The 13,901-nt window shown below is 45.5% G+C and overlaps 1 protein-coding gene across 1 annotated transcript; it reads right to left on the bottom strand.

Annotated features, from left to right (window-relative positions):
* Positions 1-690: 690 nt before the first annotated feature.
* Positions 691-13,686, bottom strand: LOC130490978 (keratin, type I cytoskeletal 19-like). The gene is made up of 8 exons (XM_056864803.1): positions 12,868-13,686; positions 10,797-10,879; positions 9,543-9,699; positions 8,416-8,577; positions 7,717-7,842; positions 5,116-5,342; positions 2,597-2,758; positions 691-739 (listed from the first exon to the last, which is right to left on the bottom strand). The coding sequence occupies exons 1-7, from the start codon at positions 13,684-13,686 to the stop codon at positions 2,620-2,622; spliced, it is 1,713 nt and encodes a 570-aa protein (XP_056720781.1). The 3' UTR covers positions 691-739; positions 2,597-2,619.
* Positions 13,687-13,901: the final 215 nt, after the last annotated feature.

Raw genomic sequence — 13,901 nt, 5'->3', positions numbered from 1 at the left:
TGAAGGCTTCTTCCAGTAATATTTTAAATGATGTTGTGGTGTGGGTGTATTTTACAAGTATCGCTTATAGGCTGCCTTATCAATGAAAAAAATGGAGGGAAATGAAAAAATTTCCTCCCCTGTTTTCTCACTAGAAAAGCCCCCCTCCCAACATGTCCGTTGCCCAGTTGGTGAAAACGTACAGGTGTCCTTAAGTTGCATAAATGCATACTTTCGTGTTTAGTCAGGTGCGCATTCGCAAACACACACGCTAGCATTCATACAGACCAGACTTTGTACCCTTTGAGGGAAGATTAAAATTAGTCCAGGCGTTGAATGTGAGCATACGGCCACAATGTGATGAATTACCTATATTTCCGGTTTGTGACTTCGTTAATGTGATGCTTTCAGTTTTGTTAAGAAATATTTGGCACACACAGACGTCTGTTGGTGTCAAGAGAAAAGCGGAGATTTATTTGAGACTTCTTCTTTAGTTTTCAGTGGTCAGTAAAGAACTAACCACGGCACTGATGCTTCTGGGAAAGAAACAGTGATTTGAAAGACTTTATGCAGAATAATGGAAAGTCGGATGGGAGAGGCATCGGCATGCCCTTGCGGGAAACTGTTGATGGACGCACCAGCAGCAGCTTGGAGGAACTACTAGGGATGCTTGTCTGGGGGAAAGGATTACATCTGCTAAGTGGATCTTTCACCGGGAGGTGCCCAGGTTATCTTAGAACTGTCCATTCTCCATCAGTTCCTTGGGAAAGAGTAAAAATGACAGCATTTAGTTACTGTGGCTATTCAGCAGTGCAGTTCATAAGTATTTAAATCAAACAGGAAATGTAAAAGTCCATGGGTTGGATCCAACCAGCTTTTCTTCTGGTGGAGAAGAGAGGAGGGGCCCTCTTGAGCACCCAAAAAAGGCTATGCTAAGGGTCATGGGGCCTTCAAAGTTGACTCAGCCTTTCATCCCTCCCAGGTCATTAAAATGAGTACTCCGCTTGCTGGGGGTTAAGTGTAGAAGACTGGGGAAGGAACTGGCAAACCACCCTGTAGAGAAAGTCTACCTAGTAAACATGATTTCATGGGTCAGTAATGACCCAGTGCTTGACCAGGATACTGACAACCTTTATCTTTACCACCAGACTGGACTTGCCAAATGCCAGGTGGTGACGTGCAAACCCCCGCCAACCACCTGGCTGCCTGCCGACCAACTGAGGGTCGGGGGGCAACCTGTCTGAGGCGCCATGACACTTTCGGTTGTAAACCGGAAGTGCCGCATCGCAAGGGGCCGTTTACCACTCAAACTCCCAGTTTGAGTGGTAAAGGCCTTGTTGCGATGCGGCACTTCCGGAAGTAAACCAGAAGTGCCACGATCACATCAGCGCGGCCGTGCGTATGCACGCGTGAACTCACCTCCACCCAAAAAACCTCCCGCTGGAGCAGAGGACCGACCTGGTAAGCCTACACCAGACTCACGTTTATTTTATTTTATTTTATTATTTTTGCTGTGACAGACCAACACGACTGCCCCTCTGGAATTATCATGTCAAAGCCAGGCTCTTGAGCTGGTATCATAAAACCAGCTGTTCTTACACAAAATTGCTGTTCTTATACAATTTTGAAAGTATCATTGGCTAATCCTCCCCTTTGCCCCTTATCGACTTCCTGTTTCTATTTTTTGCATTGGTCAGTTTCGCCTGTTGCTACACTAACCTGTCCTCTAGGGTTGCCAACCTCCAGGTAATGGTAAAACAAGTAATCAGCCTGCTGTAATGTTGGTTATACTCTATAAAGACAGCAATATTAGACCAAAGTAACGTTGCAAAAAGGTGCTACATTATATTTACAGTGAAAATTCTAACATCAGCAATTCTTATATTCAGCTTTGCTTATTTAACCCCCCCCCCCCCAAAAAAAACTTCAAACTTTTAGAAGAGAAAACACTGAGTTACTCCTTTCGCAAGAGCAGATACACTAACTGCCTTGGACATGTTCTGATGAAGACAAAGGGTCGAAACAGGGCGAAAATTATCCGGACCCCTGTAAAACACGCCGCCCGGACTGGATTGTTTGAGAGACCCCAACCTTGCATCACAAGATGCAACAAACAGGATACAGTTCCACGTATGCACTCTTCAACACAAAATTGAACTCTTTACAACTGTGAATGGAACATATATGGAAAATGCTTCTAAAAGTTTGAAGGTTTTTTTGTTTGGTTTAAATAAGCAAAGCTGAATATAAGAATTGCTTATGTTAGAGTGTTCACTGTAAATATAATATAGTACCATTTCGCAACGTTACCTTGGTCTAATACTGCTGTCTTTATAGAGTATAACCTCCAGGTACTAGCTGGAGATCTCCTGCTATTACAACTGATCTCCAGCCGATAGAGATCAGTTCACCCGGAGGAAATGGCTGCTTTGGCAATTGGACTCTATGGCATTGAAGTCCCCTTTCCAAACCCTGCCCTCCTCAGGCTCTGCCCCCAAAATCTTCAGGTATTTCCCAACATGTAGCTGGCAACCCTATGCATGTGACACAGTGACAAAGTCCCTCTTTTCACCTCTTTTGTCTAGAATCATGGGCTAGAAGAAAAGGCAGTCCTCACCTCATGTACTCCCTTCTTGAGACCTAATGGTGTACGTGGCCTCCATGGTATGAATGCCCCGCAGAATGTGTCATGTAAGTATGGGATGTCCGAACCTCTCCGGATCGTCCACTGCTCGACCCACCACTGGCTCTAGCAGTTCCTGCTCCTCCTGCTCCTCCTCTGCAAGAAGAAGAAAGAATTCTGATCAATGTCACCAATTACATAGTTACATCTAGACTGGAATATTGCAATGCCCTCTAATTGGGGCTACCCTTGAAGATTGTTTGGTAGCTGCAGTTAGTACACAATGATGCAGCTGGACTGCTAGCCGAGGCCAGCTACTGGTAGCATATGACTCCAATACCACAGCAATTACACATAGGGTTTCCAACCTCCAGGTGGTGGCTGAAGATCTCCTGCTATTACAACTGACCTCCAGCCGATAGAGATCAGTTCACCTGGAGAAAATGGTCGCTTTGGCAATTGGACTCTATGGCATTAAAGTCCCTCCCCTCCCCAAATCCAGCCCTCCTTGGCCTTCACCCCAAAAACCTCCCACCGGTGGTGAAGAGGGACCTGGCAACCCTAATTACATTGGCTAACAATGCACTCCTGAGCCCAATACAAGGAGCTGGTTCTGTCGTTTAACGCCCTACATGACTTGGAACCTCGTTCTCCCATATGTCCTTGCCAAGGAATTAAGATCACAGAGAGAAACCCTCCTGTCTTGCAAATCAACACACTTCTCTGGTGGGCACATGAGAGATGGCCTTTTCAGTGGCAGCCCCACGTTTATAGCACAACCTCCTCAGGGAGGTTTGCCTGGCCTCCCCACTCTCGATCTTCAGGAGGAGGCTGAAGACAGTTTCATTTAGGACTGCTTTTGACAGATACCGGTTTTATTTACTGGTAGTCCTAACTGGAGTTTTGAAAGTGTGGCTTTTTGTGTGTTTTTATAATCGTTGTTTTATTTATACTGTTTCTATTTTGGGTTTTTTAATAGTCATTTTATTTCTATTGCAAGCTGCCTTAAGCTCTGCAAGAGAGAAAGGTGACTAATAAATGTTTTAAATCAAGACATTTCTGAAAAGTAGTATTTTTGAGTAACAAGAGCTCCAGCTTGGCCCGTTGGCCATCAGCTTGTTTTCATTCCCAGTCGGTGCCGTCCGTTAATAGCAGAGGAAATGATGGACACAAGAATCATGGGCTCCTCTAGGTACCTGCTAAAAGAGACGCTAAAAGAGACGCACCTGACGCTGCTCTACTGCTGAAGCTAAGCTCCTGTGGCTCCATCAGTGGGCTGGAGGGGAGATTACCTGGCAACCATATGCAACATAAGACATGCCGAGCTTGCCAGAGGAAGGGAATCATCCAAGTGAAAGAAATAAAACAGATCATGTGAGAACCACATCTGCATCCAAAAATGAATGCTGGAGCGTGTGCATCTGGACCGTTTATCTCCCATGTGTTGGATACTAACAGTGCAGTTCTGAATAGAACTGTGTGTGTGTGTGTATGTGTGTGTGTGTGTTAAGTGCCGTCAAGTCGCTTCCGACTCATGGCAACCCTATGAATGAAAGTCCTCCAAAATGTCCTATCTTTGACAGCCTTGCTCAGGTCTTGCAAACTGAGGGCTGTGGCTTCCTTTATTGAGTCCCATCCATCTCTTGTTGGGTCTTCCTCTTTTCCTGCTGCCCTCAACTTTTCCTAGCATGACTCTCTTTTCTAGTGACTCTTGCCTTCTCATAATGTGACCAAAATACGACAGCCTCTGTTTAGTCATTTTAGCTTCTAGGGTCAGTTCAGGCTTGATTTGATCTATAACCCACTGATTTGTTTTTTTGGCGGTCCACGGTACCCGTAACACTCTCCTCCAACACCACATTTCAAAGGAGTCTACTTTATTCCTGCCCTCCTAAACCAGTTGATTTTGATGGGCTGAGAAGGGTGTAACTGTTTAGGATTGCGCTGCAAGTGATAAGAACATAAGAAAAGCCATGCTGGGTCAGACCAAGGCCCATCAAGTCCAGCAGTCTGTTCACACAGTGGCCAACCAGGAAGCCACAAACAAAGACAACTGCAGCAGCATTGTCCTGCCTGTGTTTCACAGCGCCTAATATAAGAGGCATGCTCCTCTGAGACTGTAGAGAATAGGTATGCATCATGACTAGTATTCATTTTGACTAGTAGCCATGGATTGCCTCCATGAACATGTCCACTCCCCTCTTAAAGCATTCCAAGTTGGCTGCCATCACCACATCCTGGGGCAGGGAGTTCCCCAATTTAACTATCCATCATGTGAAGAAATCCTTCCTTTTATCTGTTTTGAATCTCTCACCCTCCAGCTTCAGCAGATGACCCCGTGTTCTAGTATTATGAGAGAGGGAGAAAAGCTTCTCCCTGGCCACTCCTCATCCTTATAGGCAGGCCACCCCAAAGCTTTGAGCTACTTACTGACAATGCCCAGTAAGCTATGGTTTTGGTTAATGTATGTTCTCTGGTATATTGAAGGCCTGCAGCCCCTGCATGCTACCTACACAATGTCATGCTGTCCACCCTCCAACAGGCAGCGGTAGGTGGCAATCTCCTGCTCCAGCCGGCTTTTGACGTCAAGGAGCTCCGTGTATTCCTGGTTCTGGCACTCCATTTCGGCCCGGAGCTCTGCCAGCTGTTGCTCCAGGGCAGAGATGCGTTCCTGAAGATCAGCCAAGTGGCTGTTGTAGCGATGCTCCGTTTCGCCCAGCGAGGCTTCCAAGGTGTCCCTCTACAAAGTCAAACAGAGCACAGTTTCTATTTTAGAGCATCTAGCCTTCCACTTGGAATGCTAAGATTGTGCAAAATGGGCAAGGGAGGGGCAGGGGATGGGGGGTAGGGTTGCCCGATCCAGGTTGGGTAGGTTTGCCAACCTCCAGGTAGTAGCTGGAGATCTCCTGGTGTTACAACTGATCTCCAGCCAATAGAGATCAGTTCACCTGGAGAAAATGGCCGCTTTGGCCATTGGACTCTATGGCATTGAAGCCCCTCCCCCCCCATTCCCCACTCTCCTCAGGCTCCACCCCAAAAATCTCCAGGTATTTCCCAACCCAAAGCTGGCCACCCTAAGGTTGGGAAACTCCTGGAGGTTTGGAGATGGAGCCAGTGAAGTACAGGGACCTCAATGAGGTACAGTGCTGTAGAGTCCACCCTCCCAAGCATCCATTTTCTCCAGAGGAACTGATCTCTGTAGTCTGGAGATGAGCTGTAATTCTGGATGATCCCCAGTTCCTACCTGGAGGCTGGCATCACTAACTCTCTCACACATGGGTTGCAAGGCCAGGAGGGAGGAATAGGAACAGGGTAAATGGGGGAGATTGGCCATTGAGGCCACTAGGGAAAGACCCAGTAGGCCAATTTCTCTTCCCCCCCCCCCCAGGCCTCTGTCCTCACAGGGTGTACGTCCCCACCAGAACCACCTTTGGCGAAGGGGACAACAAGTCACCATGAGCAAGCAGCCTACATTCTGCTCTGGGTGGGTGGGGTGGTGGTCAAAGCTCCACACAAGCTTAGGGCCAGCATAGAATCATAGAGTTGGAAGGGGCTATACAGGCTCAATGCCAGTGGTTGTCCAGCCTCTGCTTGAAGACTGCCAGTGAGGGGGAGCTCACCACCTCCCTAGGTAGCTGATTCCACTGTCGAACAACTCTTACTGTAAAAAAGTTTTTCCTAATATCCACCCGCTACCTCTCCGCCTGCAATTTAAACCCATTATTGCGAGTCCTATCCTCTGCTGCCAACAGGAACAGCTCTCTGCCCTCCTCTCAGTGACAGCCCTTCAAATACTTAAAGAGAGCAATCCTGTCCCCCCTCAGCCTCCTCTTCTCCAGACTAAACATTCCCGACTCCCTCAGCCTTTCCTCATAGGGCATGAGCTGGTAGCCCAAGCATGAGGAGGTAGGGATGCCAGCCTCCAGGTAAAACGTATAAAACTGAAGATGAAACTCCTTAAGCGAGCTGGGCTTCGAATCTGGCTGCACCACAGCAAAGCCACGATTTTCATTTTCAGCCCACTGATGGGGTTAAGAACAAAGAGCTGGAGAAACAAGGATTCATCCTTGTGTGAAATGCTTGCGTTTGCAGCGAAGCCAAGCTGTAAAACTGGTTCACACATGCATGTGTATTTCTTGATTTCGCTACACTTTTTTCATTGTAGACTGGATGGCTGGTAGCATGTGAACAAATTCCATTGACAAGCCTGGTGTTTGACTTAGTAGCTCCTGTACCTAGACAAATTACTCCCTCCTGCTGCTGCATTGCATGTGATGCTTATGAATGTGGAAAACAACCCCAGGAGAAAAGTCTTCCACCCCCTTAAGCTGATCTTTATTTCTGGCTTTTCTGGTTGTTTTATAATTAAAGTGCTCTTTCACACACACTGAATAATGCCCTTTCAATCCACTTTCAATGCGATCATTTGCAAGTAGATTTTGCCATTTTACACAGTAAAATCCAGCTGCAAAGTGCATTGGAAGTGTATTATTCGATATGTGCGACAGTACCCTTTAGGTATGTGTCTCAATTATATCGCTATTCCATTTATGGCACTTTTGTTAGTATTCATTTCCCCCCTATATCACCTGAAAACAAGTCGCTGAAAGGTTGGCTGAAAGGAAAGAACAGTCTGCTTTACGCTGGTGCAGAAAAACAGATATGTGTTTAAATCCTTTCTTTAAGAATTCGTCACCATTCCAAGTTTTGCCAGATCATTTGAAAGAGAAGTGGTCCATCCTGGAACCCTCCATCTTCTCATTTTGTCTCTAGTGAATTTTGCTCCCAAGGTTTCCCAACCCCTGAAGAGAAAATCAAGGATCCAGAATGTACCATGCTCTGTAAAATGATCTTGGTTTTGTACCTACTGGCAACGTTTTGTAGATACTGTCAAAAGATTCGAAGGCGAGCACTGGGAATACCCAATGACATGATGTCAGCAACACCTTCTACTCAGAGGTGTTTGGAGCAGAGATGCTGTGTGACTACCCCTTCACAGGAAATGTGGCACATGTACATTCATGGGTCCTGTCCCTGCCTGCCATCATTTGTCACACCCTAACCCGATCAACTTCTGTCTCTTGTGAGGCAGCAACTGTTTGGATCTCTCTTACCAGGCTGCATTGGGCTTCATAGTCAATCTCCAGGGCTTGCAGTTGGCGTCTCAGCTCAGTGACCTTATTGTTGCTCTGTTCAATCTCCTGACTGCTGGTGCAAACATCACGATTCACCTCCTCAATCTGTAATAAGCAGAATTGTAATGTGCAGATGTCCATTACACCTCTCACAAACATATGAACTTGCCTTATACTGAGTCAGAATCCAACTAGTCTATCAAGCCCAGTATTGTCCGGTGGCAGTTTTCCAGGATCTCAAGTAGAGACCTTTCAAATCACCTATTGCCTGATCCTGATGAACTGGAGATGCTGGGGGCCAAACCTGGGACATTCTGTATGAAAAGCTGATGCTCTACCAATGAGCCATAGCCTCTTTCATAAACTAAAGGGAGTTCATCAATATAAAATGGAGTTGCTTTCTACTGAACCAAAGTCTATCAAGCCCAGTATTGTCTACTCTATCTAGCAGCATCTCTCCAAGGTTTCAAGTAGAGATGTACTGCCTGGTCCTCTGACTGTAGATGTTGAGGATTTGCAGTTGGGACCTACAGAACAGATGGATCTACCACTGAACCACAACCCCTTCTCCTCTCCCATCAAGGAGGTGCTTGCTGTGTCCAAAATTGTAGTGGCCTCCATTACTGTCTCCAGTGCAGCATGACCCCATGCTGCGGATTTGTTACGATGTAGTCTTACCTTGGATCCATACCAGGTTTCAACTTCTTTACGGTTGGCTTCAATCATCGATTCGTACTTGCACCTCATCTCTTCTAGGATCTTCCTCAGATCCGGACCAGGGCAGGCATTGACTTCTACATTAACATCACCAGTTGATTGGTTCTTCAGACAGGTTATTTCCTACAGGAAGAACATAAGCCAGATGAAATAGCCATCACCATGGTGATTTCTCCTCTGCCCCTTGCATTACTCATCTTCCATCCTACACCCAGCGCACGGGTGGGCCGCCATTTAACTTACAGGGAACGTTCCTGGTGGGCCAGTGATGGCCAGGAGGTCCCCAAACAAAGGAAAGGACAGCCATTTTGTTAGTTATTAGTGTTCTGCAAGACCAGTTTCTCATCCTAAACTCCTCCTAAGAAACTAGCATGTATTTCTCCAGTGATCCCTGGGCCCAGCATCACCTTGGACAGCTTCCTTTTGCAAATGGTCCTTAGGTAGGCCTAATTGAGCACTTTTAGCAATTGTTACACCTGTCATATCTGGATTTCAATGAATCTCCTTGTTTCTATATTGGTCAACTTCTAACTGTAAATGTTTGACACAACTGGGAGTGGTCTATAAAACAGAGCTCCACAAGCCAGCAAAACTGGATATGACAGAAAACAACTCTGGGTGATTTTCAAAGAAGAAACGTTCAGTTCCTCTTAGAGAACACTGACCCTCAGTGTACCTATTTTGTTAACTCCTTTTTTAGAGGCTGAAGAGAAGATTTGGTGTTTTTAGATATGAGTCTTATTTAAGTTTTATGGTTTTATTGTTCAAGACCTTGGTCTACGAACAGGGGGTAAAAAAAGGAAAGTTAATGCTGCTGTGAGGAATTTGGTCCAGAATCTCTGGCTTATACCTGCATGTGTATGTGCGTTTGCATACAGCTTGAACGCTGGACGGTTTGGGTCATGAGCCTCTAACCCTTGATAGAACTGGCCGTACTATAATGTTACCACATCTGTAGATTCTGCCATGCAGAACATCTTTCTACATCTGAAAAGATTATTCTCAAACTTCAAGCATCTGGACTCGGGAAAATGTTACGTCAAGTGTTCCAGTTAGACCTCATAAATCGAGAAGACAATGTCCCTCACCTCCTCATGGTTCTTCTTCAAGCTACACAGTTCATCCTGCAGATTCTCGCATTGTATCTCCAGGTCAGCTCTGCAGGCTGTCAGCTGGTCCAGGATTTGATGTAAGCCATTAATATCGGCCTCCACGTTCTGACGGAGGCAACATTCAGTTTCATACCTATGGCACAAGGAGCACAGTGTAAGAACCCGATGCCAGGTTACAACCTAGATCCTTCTTCCAGGAATGGCCACTGTTTCACCCCAACCAATATTTCAAGCTTTCGTGAGCTTTTAAAACCAGCATTCCTGTACTGTGAGAGAAATGCCCCCTGTGGTTAGACACTAAAGAATATACTTTAATGATACTGTTCATGTGGCCAATTCGGCCCTGAACGATGTCACACTGAGACCAAAAAAAAAGGAACTATCTAAATAACCCATAAGGAAATTAGTATTTTTTAATCTTAATTGACTGGGAAGGAAATTTGGCAACTGCCAATGTAGTATTAAAATCCTCCCCTGCTAAAAGAACCCTCAGATTATCCAGTTCAGAGACAAATTCCTGAATGAAAGGCTTTATCCATCTGTCTCTAGCCTTGTTGAGCAAGTCACAGCTAAACAAGAAATGCTGAAGAGTGCCTATTTAGTCAGAACCACACTGACATACTCTCTCACAGTATGGTATCCTATTTAAACAAGCTATTAACTCCCCTGATGGGATGGCATTCAGTCTAGCCAACATAAATAATCATCTGTATCGCGAGATTATCAGAAAATCAAAGTACATTGGGAGGGATTGCGGCAAGTTTAGACCTAGGTATAGAGGGGAGCACACCCCACGTGCTCTTATTGTCGTACTTCCAGAATCTCTATACAATACAATACAATACAATACAATACAATACAGTACAATACAGTACAATATATTTATTACGGTCAATTGACCAGTTCCAGATAAAAACTAGAATCACTAAAGAATATATAAAAGAGACAGACAGATGTTCAATGAATAAGATGGCTCCTCTGCCAACAACCATGTCGGACTGCTGTTACATCCCATCATGGGCAGGCACTCCTCTCCCCTGCACCCAACAGCCTCTGCTCTAAAGCCCCATACATTGTTTCAGTACAAGGCACCTCCCACTTGCAGAAGCCTGAAAGAACCAAAATCGCCACTCCATACATCCTCTGCAGTAGCCAACTCGCATGACATAGAGTTCCCCCAGTCATATCCTTTGTTCCGTAGTGCCCCTTGCTTTGTGGGAAAATACTCACTTGGTTCGGAAGTCATCAGCAGTCAGCTTGCTGTTGTCAATGCACAGAAGGAGTTTGTTGTTTTCCACGCTTGTGCAAATGAGCTGGGGAGAGATTAAGTTAGGAGATACCGGTTATGGCTCTACTCGCAGTTTTCCCACTTCGTGCAAAGGTCTGGGATTAAGGTTTACCAGGGGATTGGTAATCTAATGTAAATTACTGTCAGTCTACCACCAGCTGCATTCCAATGTATAGTCAAGGTGCACAAATTATAACAGTTGGACATCAGTGCGCAACTGAACCTCAGGATATCAGGCCATTACAGTTCCTTGTGAGAATCAATACAACTCTTTCTTAACACCTTCAGCATGAGATTCTACCCTACTGCCTGTTAACTAGCTTGAGAGGTGAATGCACCACACAAATGCTCATACATAAAATGAAAACAATGAGGCTGTCATTTGCTCCAGGCAAAAGAAAATTATTAGCTGCGGTGCTTAAATTGCACAGTCAACAACATAAATCATCTGATAACATATGTGACACACTTGGAAGGCTCGTAAATACTAAGTATTATTAACCCTACCAATGGAAATCTGTGCTGAGCTTCTGTCCCTTCCATATTACAGGTGTTTAGCTTGGGCACGGCCAGAGGCATGAGCCTGAGGGCAAGAACCTAAGGGCTCTTGGTCCTTGGCTCTTAGACCCCAGCTCATAGCCCTCCAAGAGCTGTGCCAATGGAAACAGGACTAGGCCAGGATGTTGGAGTATAGGACTGGGTTTCTTTCATTTGTCTAAATTGTGTCTTTTATTTACTTACAGCTAGGGTGGCCAGGTCCCACCTGGAGGCTAGCATCCCTGTTTATAGCCCACCTTTCTCAGACACCTATATTGTATTTTTGTATTTTGTAAGTTGCTTTTGCGTCTCCACTGGGGAGAAAAGCAGGGTAGAGGTAATTAACATAAACTAATAAAACCAAAATGCAAACCCAAAAGTGATTCCAAAAACAAATACAACATTTCTGATATGGTTTTTGGAAGGAGCTGTTGACGCATAGCATAATAATAAGCTCCCTTTCCCAACTCTCTTTTCTGTCTGTGTACACATATGGGGAGTAATCTTAAGCAGAAATAAGTCTAATGTTATTTAATGGAGCTTACTCCATGAAAGTGCCCTTAGGACTGCAACCATAGTCAGGTGATGTTTTGTGAATGCCAACTCTCCTTCCCCAGATTTGACAAGAAATTTTTAACGCACACCCTGCCATCTAAATGTTGCAAAAATACATTTTTAAAAAAAATTGAAGCAAAATTGAATCCTTCAAAATGCAGTAATCCTATGCACAGTCATCTCATATTTGTAGAGAAGTTTCTGTTGCTCATTGGTTGTCCTCTGGTTTCAGAATTTGGGATGGTGCATAATGCATAAAACTTGCAATAAAAACATGCACTAAAGAGGGTAGGCTACGAAAGACTGACATCCTAAATCTAGCATTTGCTTAAATTTTGAAAATTGAAAACCATAACTGTTTAAAGCAGAGTTTCCCAGACTTTTTGAGCCATGGAGCACTTTTCAGGAGAGAAATTCATCACGGAGCACTAATTTTCACCTGGCACCTATATACTAACAGTAGCATTTTTCTTTCCAATGTCTTCATGGAACACTAGGAGATGTTTCACAGAGCACCAAGTGCTCCACAGAGCACCGTTTGGGAACCTCTGGTTTAAAAGAACACATGCCCTCACATGTTTAATTAATTGAGAACGTTGGTTTCATTTCTTTAAAAAAATTGACTAAATTTAACTTTTTGTCAAAACTGAGATGTTTTTAAATCACGAAATAATGAAAATATCAGATTCGTGGAGAAATAGAATTTGTACCCATAGGAATAATCTGTATAAGAAAGACCAGTTTTAGAGATTTCTACACTTCGTCTTTTGTATGGAATGGTCACATGTTGGCTTCACATAGTTTCCATTTGGGATCTGCACAGTGATACAGCTCTGAGTTTAAGCTTGGTTGTCTCTTTGCAACAGAAAAGAGCAAGACTCCCTGAAAACTACTAAAATGGCCTGGTGTTTGATATCTTACCTGGTTCTTAATATCTTCAATTTGTTGGTGATAATGGCTGTAATCCTTTGGTTCAGAGAGAGGTCCTTGTTTAGCATAAAATTCCCTGATCCGGGTCTCGAGCATGGCATTTTCATCCTCCAGGCATCGGACCTTATCTAGGTAACTGGCCAGACGGTCATTGAGGTTCTGCATGGTCATCTTTCCATCAAGGGTAGTGAAAATGCCACCACAAGACATCGGGTCACCACCCATGCCAGCAACCATACCAGGGCCAGCAACCATGCCAGGGCCAGCAACCATACCAGGGCCGGCAACCATACCAGGGCCGGCAACCACACCACTGGAAAATGCACAAGGAGCGCCCATCATGCCCGCATGGCCACCAGCCATTACAGAACCCATGCCAGCGACCATACCAGCAGGCATAGCCCCAACCATGCCACAATGGCCACCCATCATACCAGCATGGGCGCCGCCAATCACATTACCCACCATGCCTGCGTGAGCACCACCCACCATGCCTGCGTGAGCACCGCCTACTGCACTCCCGACAGAGCCCGCACCGAACCCACCACCTCCCACCACGTGTACCCCAGCACCAAACCCCCCGCTGCAGCTGCCGCTTGAAAAATGGCTCCTTCCCGCTCCGTGGGAACAAGGGGAGCCTCCCCCGATGGGGCTCCGGCCGGAGAAGTCAGCTGTCCCGCCACCTATCCCGCCGGAGTTGTGCCGTCCAGAGGAGGCCGTGGAAACCCCGATTCTTCCCCCACCAAGATTGCAGCTTCCACTGCTGCTGCGTGCAGATGTCACAACTGTATGCCTGGTCCCACTGCTCATGGTGACAGTGATGTGGGGATTCCAAGAGAAGCAAAAGCTACAGCTGGGTATGAAGTACGACTGCTGGGTTCCTCTCCCCCAGGTCCCTATTTATACTCTTGGCAAAGGGTGTCACCGGAACTGGTTGAGCTTCTTTTGTGTTGGTTTTCTCTCTGTGTGTCTCTCTCTCAACTCACAGCATGGGCTGCTGTAATTATTCCTGCCATGGATAATTT

Source organism: Euleptes europaea, chromosome 18 (assembly GCF_029931775.1).
Source record: "Euleptes europaea isolate rEulEur1 chromosome 18, rEulEur1.hap1, whole genome shotgun sequence".
NCBI lineage: Eukaryota > Metazoa > Chordata > Lepidosauria > Squamata > Sphaerodactylidae > Euleptes > Euleptes europaea.
This window is presented reverse-complemented; position numbering and strand designations above follow the sequence as displayed.

Excerpts from the sequence above, each read along its gene's own strand:
- LOC130490978 (XM_056864803.1), bottom strand. The coding sequence starts at position 13,686 with ATGAGCAGTGGGACCAGGCATACAGTTGTGACATCTGCACGCAGCAGC. Across the intron at positions 10,880-12,867 it reads TTGAAGATATTAAGAACCAG|CTCATTTGCACAAGCGTGGA; the intron begins GTAAGATATCAA and ends ATCTCTCCCCAG. Across the intron at positions 8,578-9,542 it reads TGAAGAAGAACCATGAGGAG|GAAATAACCTGTCTGAAGAA; the intron begins GTGAGGGACATT and ends TTCTTCCTGTAG.